We start from the raw sequence: 14679 nt of genomic DNA, 5'->3' as shown, positions 1-14679 counted from the left end.
TATAGGCTTGGAAATTGGGATTGGACAAAAAAATAAAGCTCTTTTTTAAACGGGCTGGGTCTTGGGTAGGATTTTTTTTACTCAAGCCCGACTCGGCTGTTTTGCTCCATTTCGCTACTATATTGCTATTATTTTATTGTTATTGTTTAGATATTGTATCATTCTTGTTTTATTGTTAAATATGCTACTATTTTAGAGGCATTTGCTTGCTAAGTTGCAACTATCTTAGTGTTATCTAAGTATAAAGATTTTTTCAATATATTTTTAATTTGTTGGGAAACATTTATTTTAATGTTTTTAGTGTATTTGATATATTATATTTTTAATTTTGTTTTTATATAATAATCTAAAAAAATTAAATGAGCGGGCCAGGTTTAGCATTTTTAATCTGGATCAGGTTCAGGCAAAATTTTAGGCCCATTTTTTCAAGATGGATCTAGCCCGAATCTAAAAACAGGCTTAAAATTTTACATCAGCTTATCTCGGTCATGATCAAATCTAGATTTAATTATTGAAGCAATGAAGTTAAACGAGATAGGATATGAAATGTTCACAAGAGTGTGCAAAGAATTAGTTATCTAAATAAATCAAATTGAATTGAATCGATTTTGGTCGATTTAATTCAATTTATTCGATTAAAGATTTTGGGTTAAGTAGAGTTAGTAGGTTAGTTTTTTGTTTTAAGATGATTGTGGATTTATTCAATTTTTGATACCTGAACTTAGATCCTTGTTGCATTGTGATGCTATCTAAAATCGAATACAAGCAAGCCAGAGCATAATTTATTTTAGGGTTGATATATCATTTGATACTTAAGCTTGGCTTAATTCAATTTGGTACTTGAGTATTTTTCTGTTCTATTTTGATACTTGAATTTAGCTTCAATGTTCAGTTTGGTATGTAGACCAAATGCATCATGTGGCCTAATGAATATTTGACGCGTCTACTCTAGTAAAAAAATATGGGTACTTAATTGGGATAAAAAAAAGTTTAGGCACCAAATTGAACATTAAAGCCAAACTCAGGTACTTAATTGGGACAAGAAAGGTACAAGTATAAAATTAGAAAAATTTAGGTACTAAAGTGAATATTGAAGCCAAATTCGAGTACTAAATTAAAACAAAAAAATTCAAGTACCAAATTGAATATTGAAACTAAACTTAGATACTAAAAATATCATTTCAGTAGTTATTACGCTAGAATATATTAATAATTATTTTTTATATTGATATTTTTACTTTATAATTAAATTTAGATAAAACAATTTGTGTTTATTAAATTATAATTTAAATTTTAAATATTTCATAATTCAATTTGTAATGCTTATTTAAGAAAAAAAAACCCTAGTCGATGGACACATTTGGTTAAATTCTATTATTAGTCCTTTGTACTTTATGAAAGTTATAGATTTAATCATTGTACTTTAATTTGGTCATTTTTAGTTCTTGTACTTTTCAATTTTTAAAATTAAAATTATCATCAAATGATAACTGTTAAATTCATTAAGTTAAGAACTAGCATTTCCAAAATCCGATGCGGCAAATTTCAAAAAGTATAGGAGCCTAGAATGATCCAATTTGAGAAAATTGACTAAATCTATAACTGTACGTATAGTACAAGACTAGTAATTGAATTTAACCAAACGGATTTAACTACTACTGTTTGAGTCAGAACTAAAATTTCAAAATTCGAAAAGTACGTAAACTAAAATTAATCAAATTAAAATATACGGACTAAACCTTTAAGTTTAGTAAAGTACAGAAACTAATAAAAAAATTTTAAGTGATGCATTTAAACAAAGTCTCATTGTATAATCCAAGATTAAATGCTCCTAATTAATTTGACAAAATATGCTTAATTTATTATATAATCATTTATATCTTAAAAATTAATTCTAACAAAGTAATGAATATTAAATATAATATATTTTTAGTAGAGGGGTAAAAATACAATCTAATTACTAATATAGGGACTTTTATGGTACTTTTACCAAGATTCCTTTAATCATGTTCTTATATTTGGGGTTTTGGATTATTGTTGGTGATTGTTTTGTTAGAATAAATCTTAAAATTACACATGAATTTTAATTTAATACACAATTTGATACATAAATTTTAATTTGGTATAATCATATACATGAAGTTTTTATTGTGCTTCAGATGTATACATGATATTTAATTTTGATTTAACCGTATACATTTAAAGAAATAAATACATCAATTTATTTATATATTAGATAAATATAATCATCTTTTTATGTAATATGTAAACGTAAAATGATTCTATAATAATAATTGTGTAAACAATTTGTGAAAATTAAATCAAATAAAAATCTTATATATATACATATATATATATATAATTGTACAAATTCAAAATTCATATATAATAATACACATTGATTCAAGGGGCGTAACCAGCCCTAAAATGAAAAATTTTCCATTTAGGTCCCTTTAAATTTTATAAATATTTAAATTAGTAACGACAAAATTACACTTTGTCCCCCCATAAAAATGATAAAATTTTGAGTTAATTCTTTAAAAATTATAAAGATATAAATATTAAAATGGTGAAATTATATTTTTACTATCGTAAAAACATACAATTTAATTTCGACCCTCTAAAAATTTTTCTGGCTTCACCCCTGATTAATTCAAAGTTTATATATAATTTTAAATTTTAGTCCTTTCTACATCAAATTTCAAATTGTGTGAAGGGTAAATCGATGTACATCGTAGTTAACTATAATGGCATTTCTCCTAGACTAATGCTAGAGTATGGTTCTCTAAAAACACCTAGCATAAATCACATATCATAAAGGAAACTATTTTACACATTGGATTGTAATTTTCGGGTAAACTGTAAAAATAGTCACTTTTGTTTGCCTTAAATTATATTTTAGTCACTTATGTTTGAAATGTTACGTTTTAGTCACTTACATTATCGTTTTATTACGAAGTGGTCACTCTACCGTTAAAATCCATTACCTCCCTAACGACAGTCCTACGTGGTAGTCCAAATGAGTTTTAAATGCCAACTTGGATGTTTAGTTGCTGAGATGAAAATAGGTTTTTAATTAAATAAATTTAATTTGGACTACCACACAGGACATCTAAGTTGACATTTAAAACTCATTTGGACTGCTACGTAAGACCGCCACTAGAGAGGTAACGAAGTTTAACGGTCGAGTGACCACATCGTAACAAAACGATAACGTAAGTGACTAAATGTAACATTTCAAGCATAAATAACTAAAACGTAATCTGAGGCAAATAAAAATGACCATTTTTGTAGTTTACCCAAATTTTTAAATTCGTAAAATATAAGGATAAGTAAAAATTTGGTACAACAAGCAATTACAGTCCCCATTGTCTACATAAAATATTAGAAGGACTAATTTGAAAATGTAAGTATACAAATTGGAAAATTTTGAAATTCAATTATCTTAGTAACTCCGCATCACTGAAAATAAGGGAGGAATCTCAACTGTTCAGACACGTTTATGAAGCATCTTATAGCAGACGCCATAAACTTGGCCATTAGTGGTCTTTTTGTTAGTTTAAAAGTGTTACTTTGCTTTCGTCTTACGTTATTGTTTATAGCTTCTAATGTTTGCGGCAATGTTCAATTATATCTGTTTTTTTTATACAATATTTAGAATTATTTATAGTCTCTTCCTAACTCATAAATAAGAGAATAATACCCTTCAGAGTTCTTGAACTCACATCCTCCTATATTAACAACAATACCCATACTAATCGAGTTATGACTCAATCAGCCTATTTCAAATTTATTTATTAAAAGTAATTTATTTTTTCCACACTAACGAGTGACAATATATAATAAACATTGGGTCGTATTAAAAATTTTATATTTGCAACTCTCAATAGTCAAAATATTTATATGTTGATTTCCTTAAATGATATAAAATACCAATTAAAGAATAAATTTATTGCTCAAAAATATTAATTGCTCAAATTGGACCACTCTTTTTTTTGCATATATAACAATCTTTTGTACCAAAACAAAACCAGATAAAATAATTGAAAGTTTTATAAAAAAATGATTAAATCCTTTTCCCTATTATATATTTTTGCCATCCTTCTCCTATTCACCTCAGGTATTATAATTATATTTCTCTGCCTGATTCAATTGATTCACATAAATTTATGAGTTAACTGATTTGATCTCTTCTACTGGATTGATGTACTGATCGGTCCAATCCTATTCTAACAATTTTAAGTACATTTTTTTTGTTGTAAAAATAGGTAAAGTAAACTGTGCAGTATGTGAAGAACAATTGGGGAAATGTGATGAGAATTGCGATTTTAAATGTCAAACTTCAAAGAATGGGAAAGGAATATGTGATGAAAACGGAATATGCAAATGCGTGTATGAATGCAAGGGGCCGGGAACTAAAAGCTGCAATGTGGGAATAGGACCCTGCAGTGAGCATTGCAGTGATGATTGTTGTGAACAAAATTGTGAATTTAAATATCCAGGGGTTCAAGATGGACATGGTTTTTGCTTGGATATTGCTGGGATACCTGCTTCAAATCAATGTCTTTGCTATTTTTATTGTTAAGCAACAATGTATTGTCTACCATTTGCATGAAATAAAATTATATAAAAAAAATTTGATTTATTTTCTTTTATCAAGTTTAAAAACAAGCTGATTGAATGATTCAAGAATTTTTAAGTTCTGATTATTACATGAATCAAATCTGAAGGTTATAAACGAGCCACGATATTTGGATAGATGCGCACTTTTTGAGGCGGAACTCTGGGATATTCTAGATGAACTATTTGTTCTGCTTAGCAAAAGATATAAATGAGTCACGATTCATACAAATAATCTAGATGTGGTCCAAGCTTTGACCGGTAATAGGTTGGAGGATTCAAATATCAATGTACTTAAGAGAGTCCAATGTGTTATGAGATTTGAAGGACAATGGTGGATTAAGTATACACCTAAAAAAGATAACATAATTACGGATCGGTTTGACGAAACTGAGTTTAGCGTGGAAGTCTAGCTTATAGGTCTTCAATGATGTTTGAAATGAAGTTTTAAGAGTTTTATAACAACAAGACAAAGCAAGTGGCGTTTTTGAGCAATTTAATTTGATGTAATTTGCTTCTTTTTATTTCACACCAAAAATAAAATAAAAAACAAATACTTAAACCTATTTTATAGATTTAATTTAATTACTTTGATTTAATAGATTTAATTGAACTAATTTAATTTAATAGATTTAAAAATCAATATATTTTATTAATTTTTAAATTGAAGTAAAATTTGTGTAAATTACTTTAGTTTTAAATTTCATTCATATAAATGATATATATTAAATTTGATGTAAATTAAAAATTTCTGATCATTTGTTTGATGTAAAAAAATTTCTATCGTTTAATAAATATTATTTTAAACCGATATGATAGAAACATTAAATAAACTCAAAATTATATTGATAAATTTCACGATCGAATCTTAAAAATATTTGGATGTTGTTTTCTTACATCAAAGCTGGAATCTTCAAAACTTGCTTTCAATAATAGGGAAAACTTCAAAGTGAGAATATTTATTTCACATAAAGTACTGTACAGTGCAGTGAACTTTCTTGCATTAGTAGAAATATAAAACAAAGCTGAAAATGCATAACAGATCTCACGATGTCATTCCATCTAGATTGAACAGAAGCAAGCAGGCAGCGGCAGTTCGTTGCAAAGAATGCCGATAATGTTCAGTTATTATAAAAAGTCAAACAAAGAATTGCTTGATATACCATTAAATTTTTAGACCGGAATGAATGGCAACCACGCCCCCGACAAGATTTTCATACTCGACCTTCTGAAATCCGGCATCCGCAATCATTGAAGCAAACTTCTCCTGCATTGATGAATTTTTCATAACTATTTCATGGCAAGACAGCGGAGCTGAAATTAGGATCACTGATGAATACAGAACCGATAACTCCAGAAAAACTTGAGCAATTCACTTGAAATGAAAATCCCAGAATTTCATACTTTATGTTCCAGATTTCTAGCCACCTTGAAGTAACTTATTTTCCAGGTAATCGAAAATGAATCAAGTAATTAATTGCATATTACTCAGAAGTGATAAGAAGGTATGGAGGACTGAATTATGACCTGTGGTGGAAAACGGCGGATACTTTCAACTAGGTACTGGTAAGATTCTCTATCACCTGCAACAATCTCTCCCAGTCGTGGGATAACAGAGAAAGAATAAAAGTCATACCTGCATGAAGGGCAAAAAGTTCTTAGAATAAGGCTAAAGTAACCTGAATCTGATAAAATATGAAGAACATACATAAAGTGCCAAAAGAAAGCTCCACTAAGACTAGCTGTAAAATGAAATCTCACATGAATTTTTGAAAGTTAACAAGATGGATACTTATTAGTTGGAAAATGAGGATTCCATTGATGTACTAGTTGTCTACAATTAGTAGTTTATTTGGCATGTAATTTAAACCTGAATCATGTCAAAGATTCTCCAGCTTTTATTTTCTAGAATTTATCACTTTCTTAAAAGGTTATTTAGTATGGTAGAAAAATTACTCTATTGTGTTAAGTAAAATATTTGCAAGAACAAAGTAGCTAAATGAAATTTTATATAAAGCAAAATGGTATAGTCTTAACAAAAGTTTCACTCTTTAGGGAACTTGCATAGATCGTTTATGTTCTAAAAGAACTTTTTATCGAACAGTTGCATTCATGAAAATTTATATAAAGCAAAAAGGTATAGTCTTAACAAAAGTTTCACTCTTTAGGGAACGTGCATAGATCGTTTATGTTCTAAAAGAACTTTTTATCGAACAGTTGCATTCAATATGAAAAGGGTGAAGGATACTCACAGTTCCTTAAATACAGGAATGTCAACATGGCTCAGTTCGAGACAAAGGAATCTTCCTCCCCGTTTCAAAACCCTGAGAGAGAGAGATGGGCACCAACATTATAGACACTATAATTCATAACACAAACCATATTCAGCTATGGAACAATCTGTGCCACTGCATGGAAGTAGGTCCACAGCACAAAACAGGTAGCGAATTCTTAAAATTACGAGATTGTGAACAAAGAAAAGGAAGTTGGAAATGGAATGTTATTTCTCTTTGCATAGAATCAACTTCACAAGTATGCCACAGAATAGAATTAACACCAATTCTTAGTCTAACCTATAATGAAAATGAAAATGAAAAAGACACAAGTTTTTGCCGAACCAGTGAACCACGAACTTAGAAATAAGCAGCATGAAAACCACAGCAAGTTATTATAACAAATAGATGAAATCAGCTTCATATTTCATTTACCATGTTTTCTAATTATCTTCATAATTCATCTCATACATAAACTGGTTTGAGAATACAGCAAGCTCGAGGACATACATGCATAGATGCTCCTGGGAAATTTGCTAACCCCATGAATTCAAGTCATAATCCAGCAGTCTACCGCGGTACTACTTTTGAGTATTAGTTGTAAAGCAAAGAGAATGCTCTACAGTTTATTTCACCAAAAGTTACAGAATATTCAGTTCCTTAATCACTTACTCAAAGCCATGATTACTGTTGGTCACAAGAAAGAAAATGTCCCTTTTCTAAACAAGTTATAGTACCGGTCTCTACAATTTATCTACATGGGCTTGGTTTCTTAGAGGGAATTAGAATATATCAGATGGTTCTGTAAAGAAAATGTCACTATGAACCAAAAGAAAGGGAGGTCAAAAGTTTGAAGTTTACCTATAAGCTTCAGAAAGAACTTTCTCTATGTGGGTGACATTTCTAATTCCAAATGCAATGGTATAACCATCCATTGAATTATCTTCAAAACTTAGGGCTTCTGCATCTCCTTGCACCCATACAAGAGATTTGTCTTCTCCAAGACCTAAAAGCACAGGGAAACAGGATAAAAAAAAAAGAAAAGAAATAGTAACATTGAGGTGACGCACAAAATTTCCCTCCCAAATAATTCTTCACCTTTAGGAGATAAAATATAATCCATTTAACAACAAGCTTATTCTTTTATTTACCTTTCTCTAGGGCACGATTTTTTCCAACATCTAACATGTTTGGGTTGATGTCGCAGACATATATCCGAGTTTCTTCCTGTAGGTCATCATTGAGTGGATCTTGTAATGCTCTGCGTTTGATGCTGTTAACACTTTCCAGAATCCTGAAAGCAACATCACCTGCACATTCAGCATTTTTAACCTAAGGAATACAGCTTCAGTTTACATCAAGAAAATAGAATGAAGCATAGTAACACCCCAAACTTGTCTCGTTTGATTTTACACTAGAAAATGACAGATAAATTTCATTTTAAGGAGCTAAGATTCACTTTCAAGGACATAGTATTATGAGTGTTATTCATTATACTCATATTGCCCGAATTAATCATCCAACCAATAGAACTACAACAGCTAGCCTAATTCTTTTTTCACTTTTGCAGTTCTTATATTTTCCCGTAACCTCACCATATTTATTGTTTGCCGGTGTTTATGCTTTATCCACTGCAAGAAATGCACATATACTTCGTTCAACAAAGAAAGCCTACCTGTTCCACCAGCTACATCAAGATGTTTCATTCCTGGAAATGGGCTCAGTTTGGAAACCAATCTGATAAATTGGGCAGAAGACGTAAAGTAGAGAAAGCAACAAGATGATAAAAGTGAAATAATACGAACAAAAATGCATACAAAATCCAACCTATCCTTCCACAGTCTATGTAGTCCACCACTCATAAAGTCATTCATGAGATCATAGTTTGAAGCAACATTGCTAAAGACTTTACCAACCATTTGGCTTTTCTCTTCTTCTCGTACTTCTTTAAACCCTGAAAACATAACACTGGTAAAATTCATAATGATTGTGACACAAGGGAGATTGTAGGAATTCAGATACATGTATAGGGTGAAGTATTTGAGATTTGAGCATTAAGAGCAAAGAAAATCGCATATATGCATCTGGTATATGGATACGAAATATGCATAGTTGACCTTTTTGTGATAAGAAATAGCTACTTCCGAAACCTATACTTCCATGGTTTTCACATCAGCCATCTATTTTCCAATTTGTGTGCTACAAAATATTGTGTCATATTTCCATCTAAAGTGAAGTTGCCTACAGTAATTCAGATCTTCATGTTTCAAGGCACAAACAAAACCACATAAAGTCTCTGGGAAGAATCGCAAAGGTATTGATGAAGACATTGAGAACATGCATAAAGATATGCTAAGCATTTCAAATAATTGATGAGCAAAATTGAATAGATAAATCAAATAAGCAAGAATCAATATTTCATTTTCTTTCTTTTCTTTTATTTATTTTTCTGTAGAGAAAGAAAAAGGCAGAGAAATACCAAAACTTGTGGCATGTGAATGTAACAGAGAAGCAGAACACAGCTTGGGCGAAATTCGACTGCTGAGATTCTTAGTTACCAGCCTGAGAGCCATTCCGCTACAACGATTGCCTACAAAAAAGCTCACATTCACTTTCTACTTAAAATAGTATGATCTATATTACCCGGATTCTTCATTTTCTCCAAAGCAAACATGGTATATAAAAATGAAAAAAACTTATACAAAATTGAGCATATACACTTGCTCCAAATCCAAGTAACATAAAAAAAATGAGTCCTCTACAATTAAGAAGATGATACAAATAAAATTCTTATAACTTATAGTTAAGTAATTAGCAAATTTGGAAACAACCCACCATTTATCCCATGTTTGGATTGAATAATAACATCCAAAATTCAACAGAATATGAATCATTTAAAGAGAACTGGAGCTTAAGCATATTATATAAACAGAATTACTAACTGGTAGAGAATTAGAAACTTTTTAAGTTAAATTTCACTAACTCAGAACATATCCTGCCCTGACCCCGACCCGAAATTCTACACGCGTCCCCCGACCCGAATTTTATTTCATTTCATTGCTTCAAACCAATTCTTTAATTAACAATTCACTCAATTATTTTGATTTATAAAACAGTGGTGAATCAAAGATTTGCCAATGCAATGAACTCCTCAAAAATTTTGATTTGCCAACGAATTTGCTTACTCGATACAAATATATATGTTTCTTTTCAGCAGAGAAAATCAAATAAATTTATCCAAGAAAAAGTAAAAAGAGAATGTGAAGAATAACCTGCTTTCACTGTGTCGATTTGTATGGAGAAACGAAACCCCCAGGCCCCAACAGATTTCGATCGCGACTGAAAATGGTGAAGACAGAGATGGCGTTGGATATTGGCGAAAGGATCAAAGGAATAACGAAAATCACTGATAATTTTAGGGTTTTAGGGTACTAAAGACTAAACAGAGGCGGCAGTGGGACAAAAGTCTCGGGAGAGTTAAATCGTAAATAAAAATATAAAGAGAGATAATTTTGTAAGTATCCCAGTGAAGTCGGGGGTGGGTTTATTCTATATCGACCCCGTTAATTTTAAAAACTTAACTCGAATCAACCGAAACATTAATATTTGTTTTTTAATTAGACAAATTTATTTGAAAAAAGGATAATTTATTAATATAATAAAAATAAAGTATAAATTGGTCAAATATTTTATATTTCACCCTAAATCTTGTAATACAAGATAAGACTTAATTGATAGTTTATTAATATAGTGTAATTGTATTGAAACTTGAGGACCAATTTAAAAAAATTTCCATAGTTGAAGGACATATTCTGAATTAACCCTTAACTTTAAATGGAAAAAAAGTAGTTTTGGGTTTAAGCTGTTGATCCTCCACAAAGGATATAGTATTTAACCCTTCAAAACTCCAGCCGCCCTTCTCACACCCTCAAACTCCCTCGCGTTGCCGTCGCATACCCGCCGCCGGAGTTATAGGATGTCGAGTCGGCCTGAATTGCAAGCCCCGCCGGAGATTTTCTACGACGACGTAGAAGCTCGAAAATACACTTCCTCATCTCGTATTGCTGAAATACAGGTTCACTTTGCAGTTATTTTTCCTTTTATTTTGTGTATAATTTTATTAGCAGCTGAAATTACTAAGCATTGAAAATTGGGTTTTTTTTTTGTAAAAAAATAAATAGACAAAGCTCTCTGAGAGAGCACTGGAACTTCTGGCTTTGCCCGATGATGGAGTCCCAAGGTTGCTCCTTGATATCGGTATATATATTTATTTCTCTGCTCAAACAAAAATAATATAAAATGAAATTACCCTTTTTTTAATATTTAATTTGTAATATTTTGTTGTTATTTTAGGTTGTGGATCAGGGCTTAGTGGGGAGACAATAACTGAGAATGGTCACCAATGGATTGGTTTAGATATTTCTGAATCAATGCTTAGTAAGTTTAATTCTTATTTTTTGTTGTTGAAACTTAATTTTTTGACACATTTGTAATAAATTATTTTAAGTTTTTTTTTTCTGGGCTTTGATTTATAGATGTTGCTTTGCAAAATGAGGTTGAAGGGGATTTGTTACTTGGTGATATGGGTCAGGTAAATTACCAAGTTCTTAAATATCTTCAAAACCGATGTTATTGTAGCTGTTTTCGGACATGTTTCTTAAATGAAGACTTCATTATACTATATTAATTTTCAGGGCTTAGGACTTCGACCTGGAGTTATCGATGGAGCTATTAGTATCTCTGCTGTTCAGGTATGCTTTTGGTCAATATTTTGCTTCACCGTTTTCATATATTCAAGTTCAAATCCATGCTTCGAATATTCTGAATTCTGTAAGTCTTGCCTTGTGTATGAAAAAAACTTAATTCATTATGGATCAGATTACCATTTCAACTGTTATTGATTTGAATGTATGTTACTTTGGAAATCCCCTTACATCTTATGGGAGCCTCGGTTTTCTGTTTGTCTGTCTTAAATTTTCGGGTTTCAATCGTTATCAAGAATGCACTTGCTATAGTATTAAATCTAATTGAATTCGCCCCTTTAAAACCCGGAAACAACCTCTCTGAGTAAATATAGAGAATGCTGCATATATTGTGACCTTCCCAGAACCCTGCTTCTAGTGGGAGCCTGCAAATAAGTTTACCATACAGTGTCTCATAGTTTTTACAATAAAAGTCTTTGAAATGTCGATTGGAGATTTGCAGAGAAAGAAACAATCATTTATCTTAAAATGTTATGTGGTCAGCACTTCTTCTTTGGGTGCAAAATTTCTCTTTATGGAGAGGATTAATGTGACTTAAGCCTGCAATTTGTTCTCCAAAGCGTTCTTGTAATTGGTTTAAACTGAAGCAGTTTAAAGACTTCATATTCTTGCTCATGATTTCTTTTCTCCTTTTGTTGCTTTGGCATGCAGTGGTTATGCAATGCTGACAAGTCCTCTCACGAGCCAAGATTGAGATTAAAGTATGTTAATGGTTTTTATGTATCTAGTTTTTTGTAAATGGGAAATGTATTTCAGTAAATTTAATATGGTTGATTTGATCTTTTAGGGCTTTTTTCGGATCATTATATAGATGCTTAGCAAGGGGAGCTAGAGCAGTGCTCCAAGTATATCCTGAAAATCTAGCCCAACGTGAGCTAATTTTGAGTTACGCAATGCGCTCTGGATTTGCTGGTGGCGTGGTTGTCGATTACCCACATAGGTATATTGCGATCCCATATGAACTATTTATGATCGGCTTTACAATTGCCTTCTTTCTTCGTGTCCATATATGTGTTTGGTGGGATGGATTGTTTGAGTTAATGACAGCTATACATACACTTGCTTCTATTCCTTTTTCTTGTTCATGATGAACTTGTTTTAGATCTGATTGTTTATGCCTCCAATTGGATCATACGATTTGTTCCATTGCTTTTAATGGAATCAATATTTGCAGTCTCGTTTATTCAGAGGCAATGGAATGTATTGCATGAAATTATCGACATTTCATGATTACTGGTGTTATTTTCCTGCTATTATGTCCTTGCGGGCATTTGTATCTTAGCATTCCACTTCTTTTTACCTTATGCCTCTCGTACTTTGCATTTTCGTTTTTGTTTATATTAGATTTATCCATCTATTGTATCTTTGTTAGTGCATGGTTTTCAGAACTGGACCGGTGGTTGAACTGGTCAGGCCACCGGTTCATCGGTCCGACCAGTCTGTCTGGTTCGATTAAAGAAATCATGAAAAGAATCTTAAAAATTTAAAAATTATGTATTAAAAATTCAGCTCAACTGGTCCATACTGATTTGATGCCCTTCTCCGAACTGGTACCTTGGCCTATTCACGGTCTGACTGGCCAGCCCAGTCTAGTTCAAACAACGTTGCACTAGTTTAGGGAAAGGTGCTATCGCTCCTATCGCATGGAATATAATTTCAGTGAAAATATGCATTCATGAACATAGGAGAGAGTTCCAATAGAACACCCTTTCTTTTAAATATATGGATAGATGGACATTTTGTTGTATCATTTTAAGCACTCTAACACTAACTAGTTGTCTTCCGCCAGTACCAAGAAGAGAAAAGAATACCTTGTCCTTACTTGTGGCCCACCATCTGTCAGCTCTGCGGTTCCCAGTGGAAAAGGTGAAGACGGAGAGAGTTGTTCTGATGATGAGAGCAGTGGAGATGAAGAAAATCAGACGGTGAGCCTATATATATATGTATATATATGTATCATATTACATGCTTTATTGCCCTATACTAGTCAAGGCCTGTACTTTTTTTCCCGGAGAACGAAATAAATAAGTGGTTTACGAAGTTTAGTACATTGCTCGTTGTTGCTTCGGTTTCTGCGGCCACAATGACTGCAACTACTTATATGTCATTGTTGTGTTTTTGGGTGTTTTGTTGCAGGTTTGCATTTCGGACAGGCATAGACCTCGGAAAAAGCAGAAAGTAAACAAGAAAGGCAAGGGCAGAGAATGGGTGTTGAGGAAGAAGGACCAGATGAGAAGGAAAGGGAATGTCGTGCCCCCTGACACGAAGTACACTGCTCGAAAACGGAAAGCTCATTTCTAACCAGCTACGATATTATAGATCTGAAAGTTTTGGGATGAACTAGTTTTACATATTTCATGGTTTATTATCACTTTGAAAATCATAGTTAACTATAATGGTGATTTAAGGTTTTGGTTCTTGTATCAATACATACATTGTGTTTTGGTTTTAAGAAAATATTGATATATATATGTGGATGTGTTTATGGTTCTATGATTTGGAATTTTGGAATGTAGAGAAATTTTCTAAAATAAGAAGCATTAATATTTAATTACACACATATTTGTATGCTCTAAATATTTTTGGAGGTAAACTACTAAAATAGTCATTTTTGTTTGTCTCACGTTATAGTTTAGTCACTTATGTTTGAAATGTACATTTTAGTCATTTACGTTATTGTATTGTAAAATTTTAGTCATTAAGCCATTAATTGTTGTTAATGGTGTAAGAGTAAATTGATACATTTTTTTCTTCTTTTGTGTTTTTATAACTTTCTTTTTTTTCTTTTTCTTTTTTCATTCTCTTCTGCTTCTTTATTTTTTTTCTTCCTTTTTTCATCTTTTTTAACATAATTTTTTTATGTTTTTTATTTGTTAAAATTAGTCCACAAATTCACTTCACTTGAAAAAATTAAATTGTTCAAAAAATTATAAGTATATGGATTAGTTTTAGCAAATGGAAAATATAGAAAAATTATGTTAAAATAAATAGAGAAAGAAATAAAACAGAGAGAGAAGTAGAAG

At 31.3% G+C, this 14679-nt stretch overlaps 2 protein-coding genes across 4 annotated transcripts; one reads left to right on the top strand and one right to left on the bottom strand.

Annotated features, from left to right (window-relative positions):
• Window positions 1–5553: 5553 nt before the first annotated feature.
• LOC107918259 (2-methoxy-6-polyprenyl-1,4-benzoquinol methylase, mitochondrial) lies at window positions 5554–10381 on the bottom strand. Of its 3 annotated transcripts, none has more exons than XM_016847783.2 (9): window positions 10166–10381; window positions 9373–9483; window positions 8721–8847; window positions 8569–8630; window positions 8045–8203; window positions 7755–7899; window positions 6873–6944; window positions 6148–6256; window positions 5554–5910 (listed from the first exon to the last, which is right to left on the bottom strand). In XM_016847783.2, the coding sequence occupies exons 2-9, from the start codon at window positions 9464–9466 to the stop codon at window positions 5905–5907; spliced, it is 774 nt and encodes a 257-aa protein (XP_016703272.2). In that variant the 5' UTR covers window positions 9467–9483; window positions 10166–10381; the 3' UTR covers window positions 5554–5904. The 3 variants fall into 3 exon arrangements, with proteins under 3 accessions (XP_016703272.2, XP_016703271.2, XP_040955422.1); XM_016847782.2 differs by having other exon boundaries at window positions 5554–5887; XM_041099488.1 differs by lacking the exon at window positions 10166–10381 and having other exon boundaries at window positions 5554–5887; window positions 8721–8861; window positions 9373–9485.
• A 383-nt stretch (window positions 10382–10764) lies between these two features.
• LOC107919859 (18S rRNA (guanine-N(7))-methyltransferase RID2) lies at window positions 10765–14147 on the top strand. Its single transcript, XM_016849259.2, has 9 exons — window positions 10765–10968; window positions 11075–11150; window positions 11247–11330; window positions 11429–11484; window positions 11588–11644; window positions 12308–12357; window positions 12444–12596; window positions 13446–13581; window positions 13793–14147. Exons 1-9 carry the CDS (start codon window positions 10870–10872, stop codon window positions 13955–13957), a joined length of 876 nt encoding a protein of 291 aa, XP_016704748.1. The 5' UTR covers window positions 10765–10869; the 3' UTR covers window positions 13958–14147.
• Window positions 14148–14679: the final 532 nt, after the last annotated feature.

Source organism: Gossypium hirsutum, chromosome D08, assembly GCF_007990345.1.
Source record: "Gossypium hirsutum isolate 1008001.06 chromosome D08, Gossypium_hirsutum_v2.1, whole genome shotgun sequence".
Classification (NCBI taxonomy): Eukaryota; Viridiplantae; Streptophyta; class Magnoliopsida; order Malvales; family Malvaceae; genus Gossypium; species Gossypium hirsutum.
Note: the sequence above shows the minus strand (reverse complement) of the source record. Positions and strands in the feature narration are given on the sequence as shown.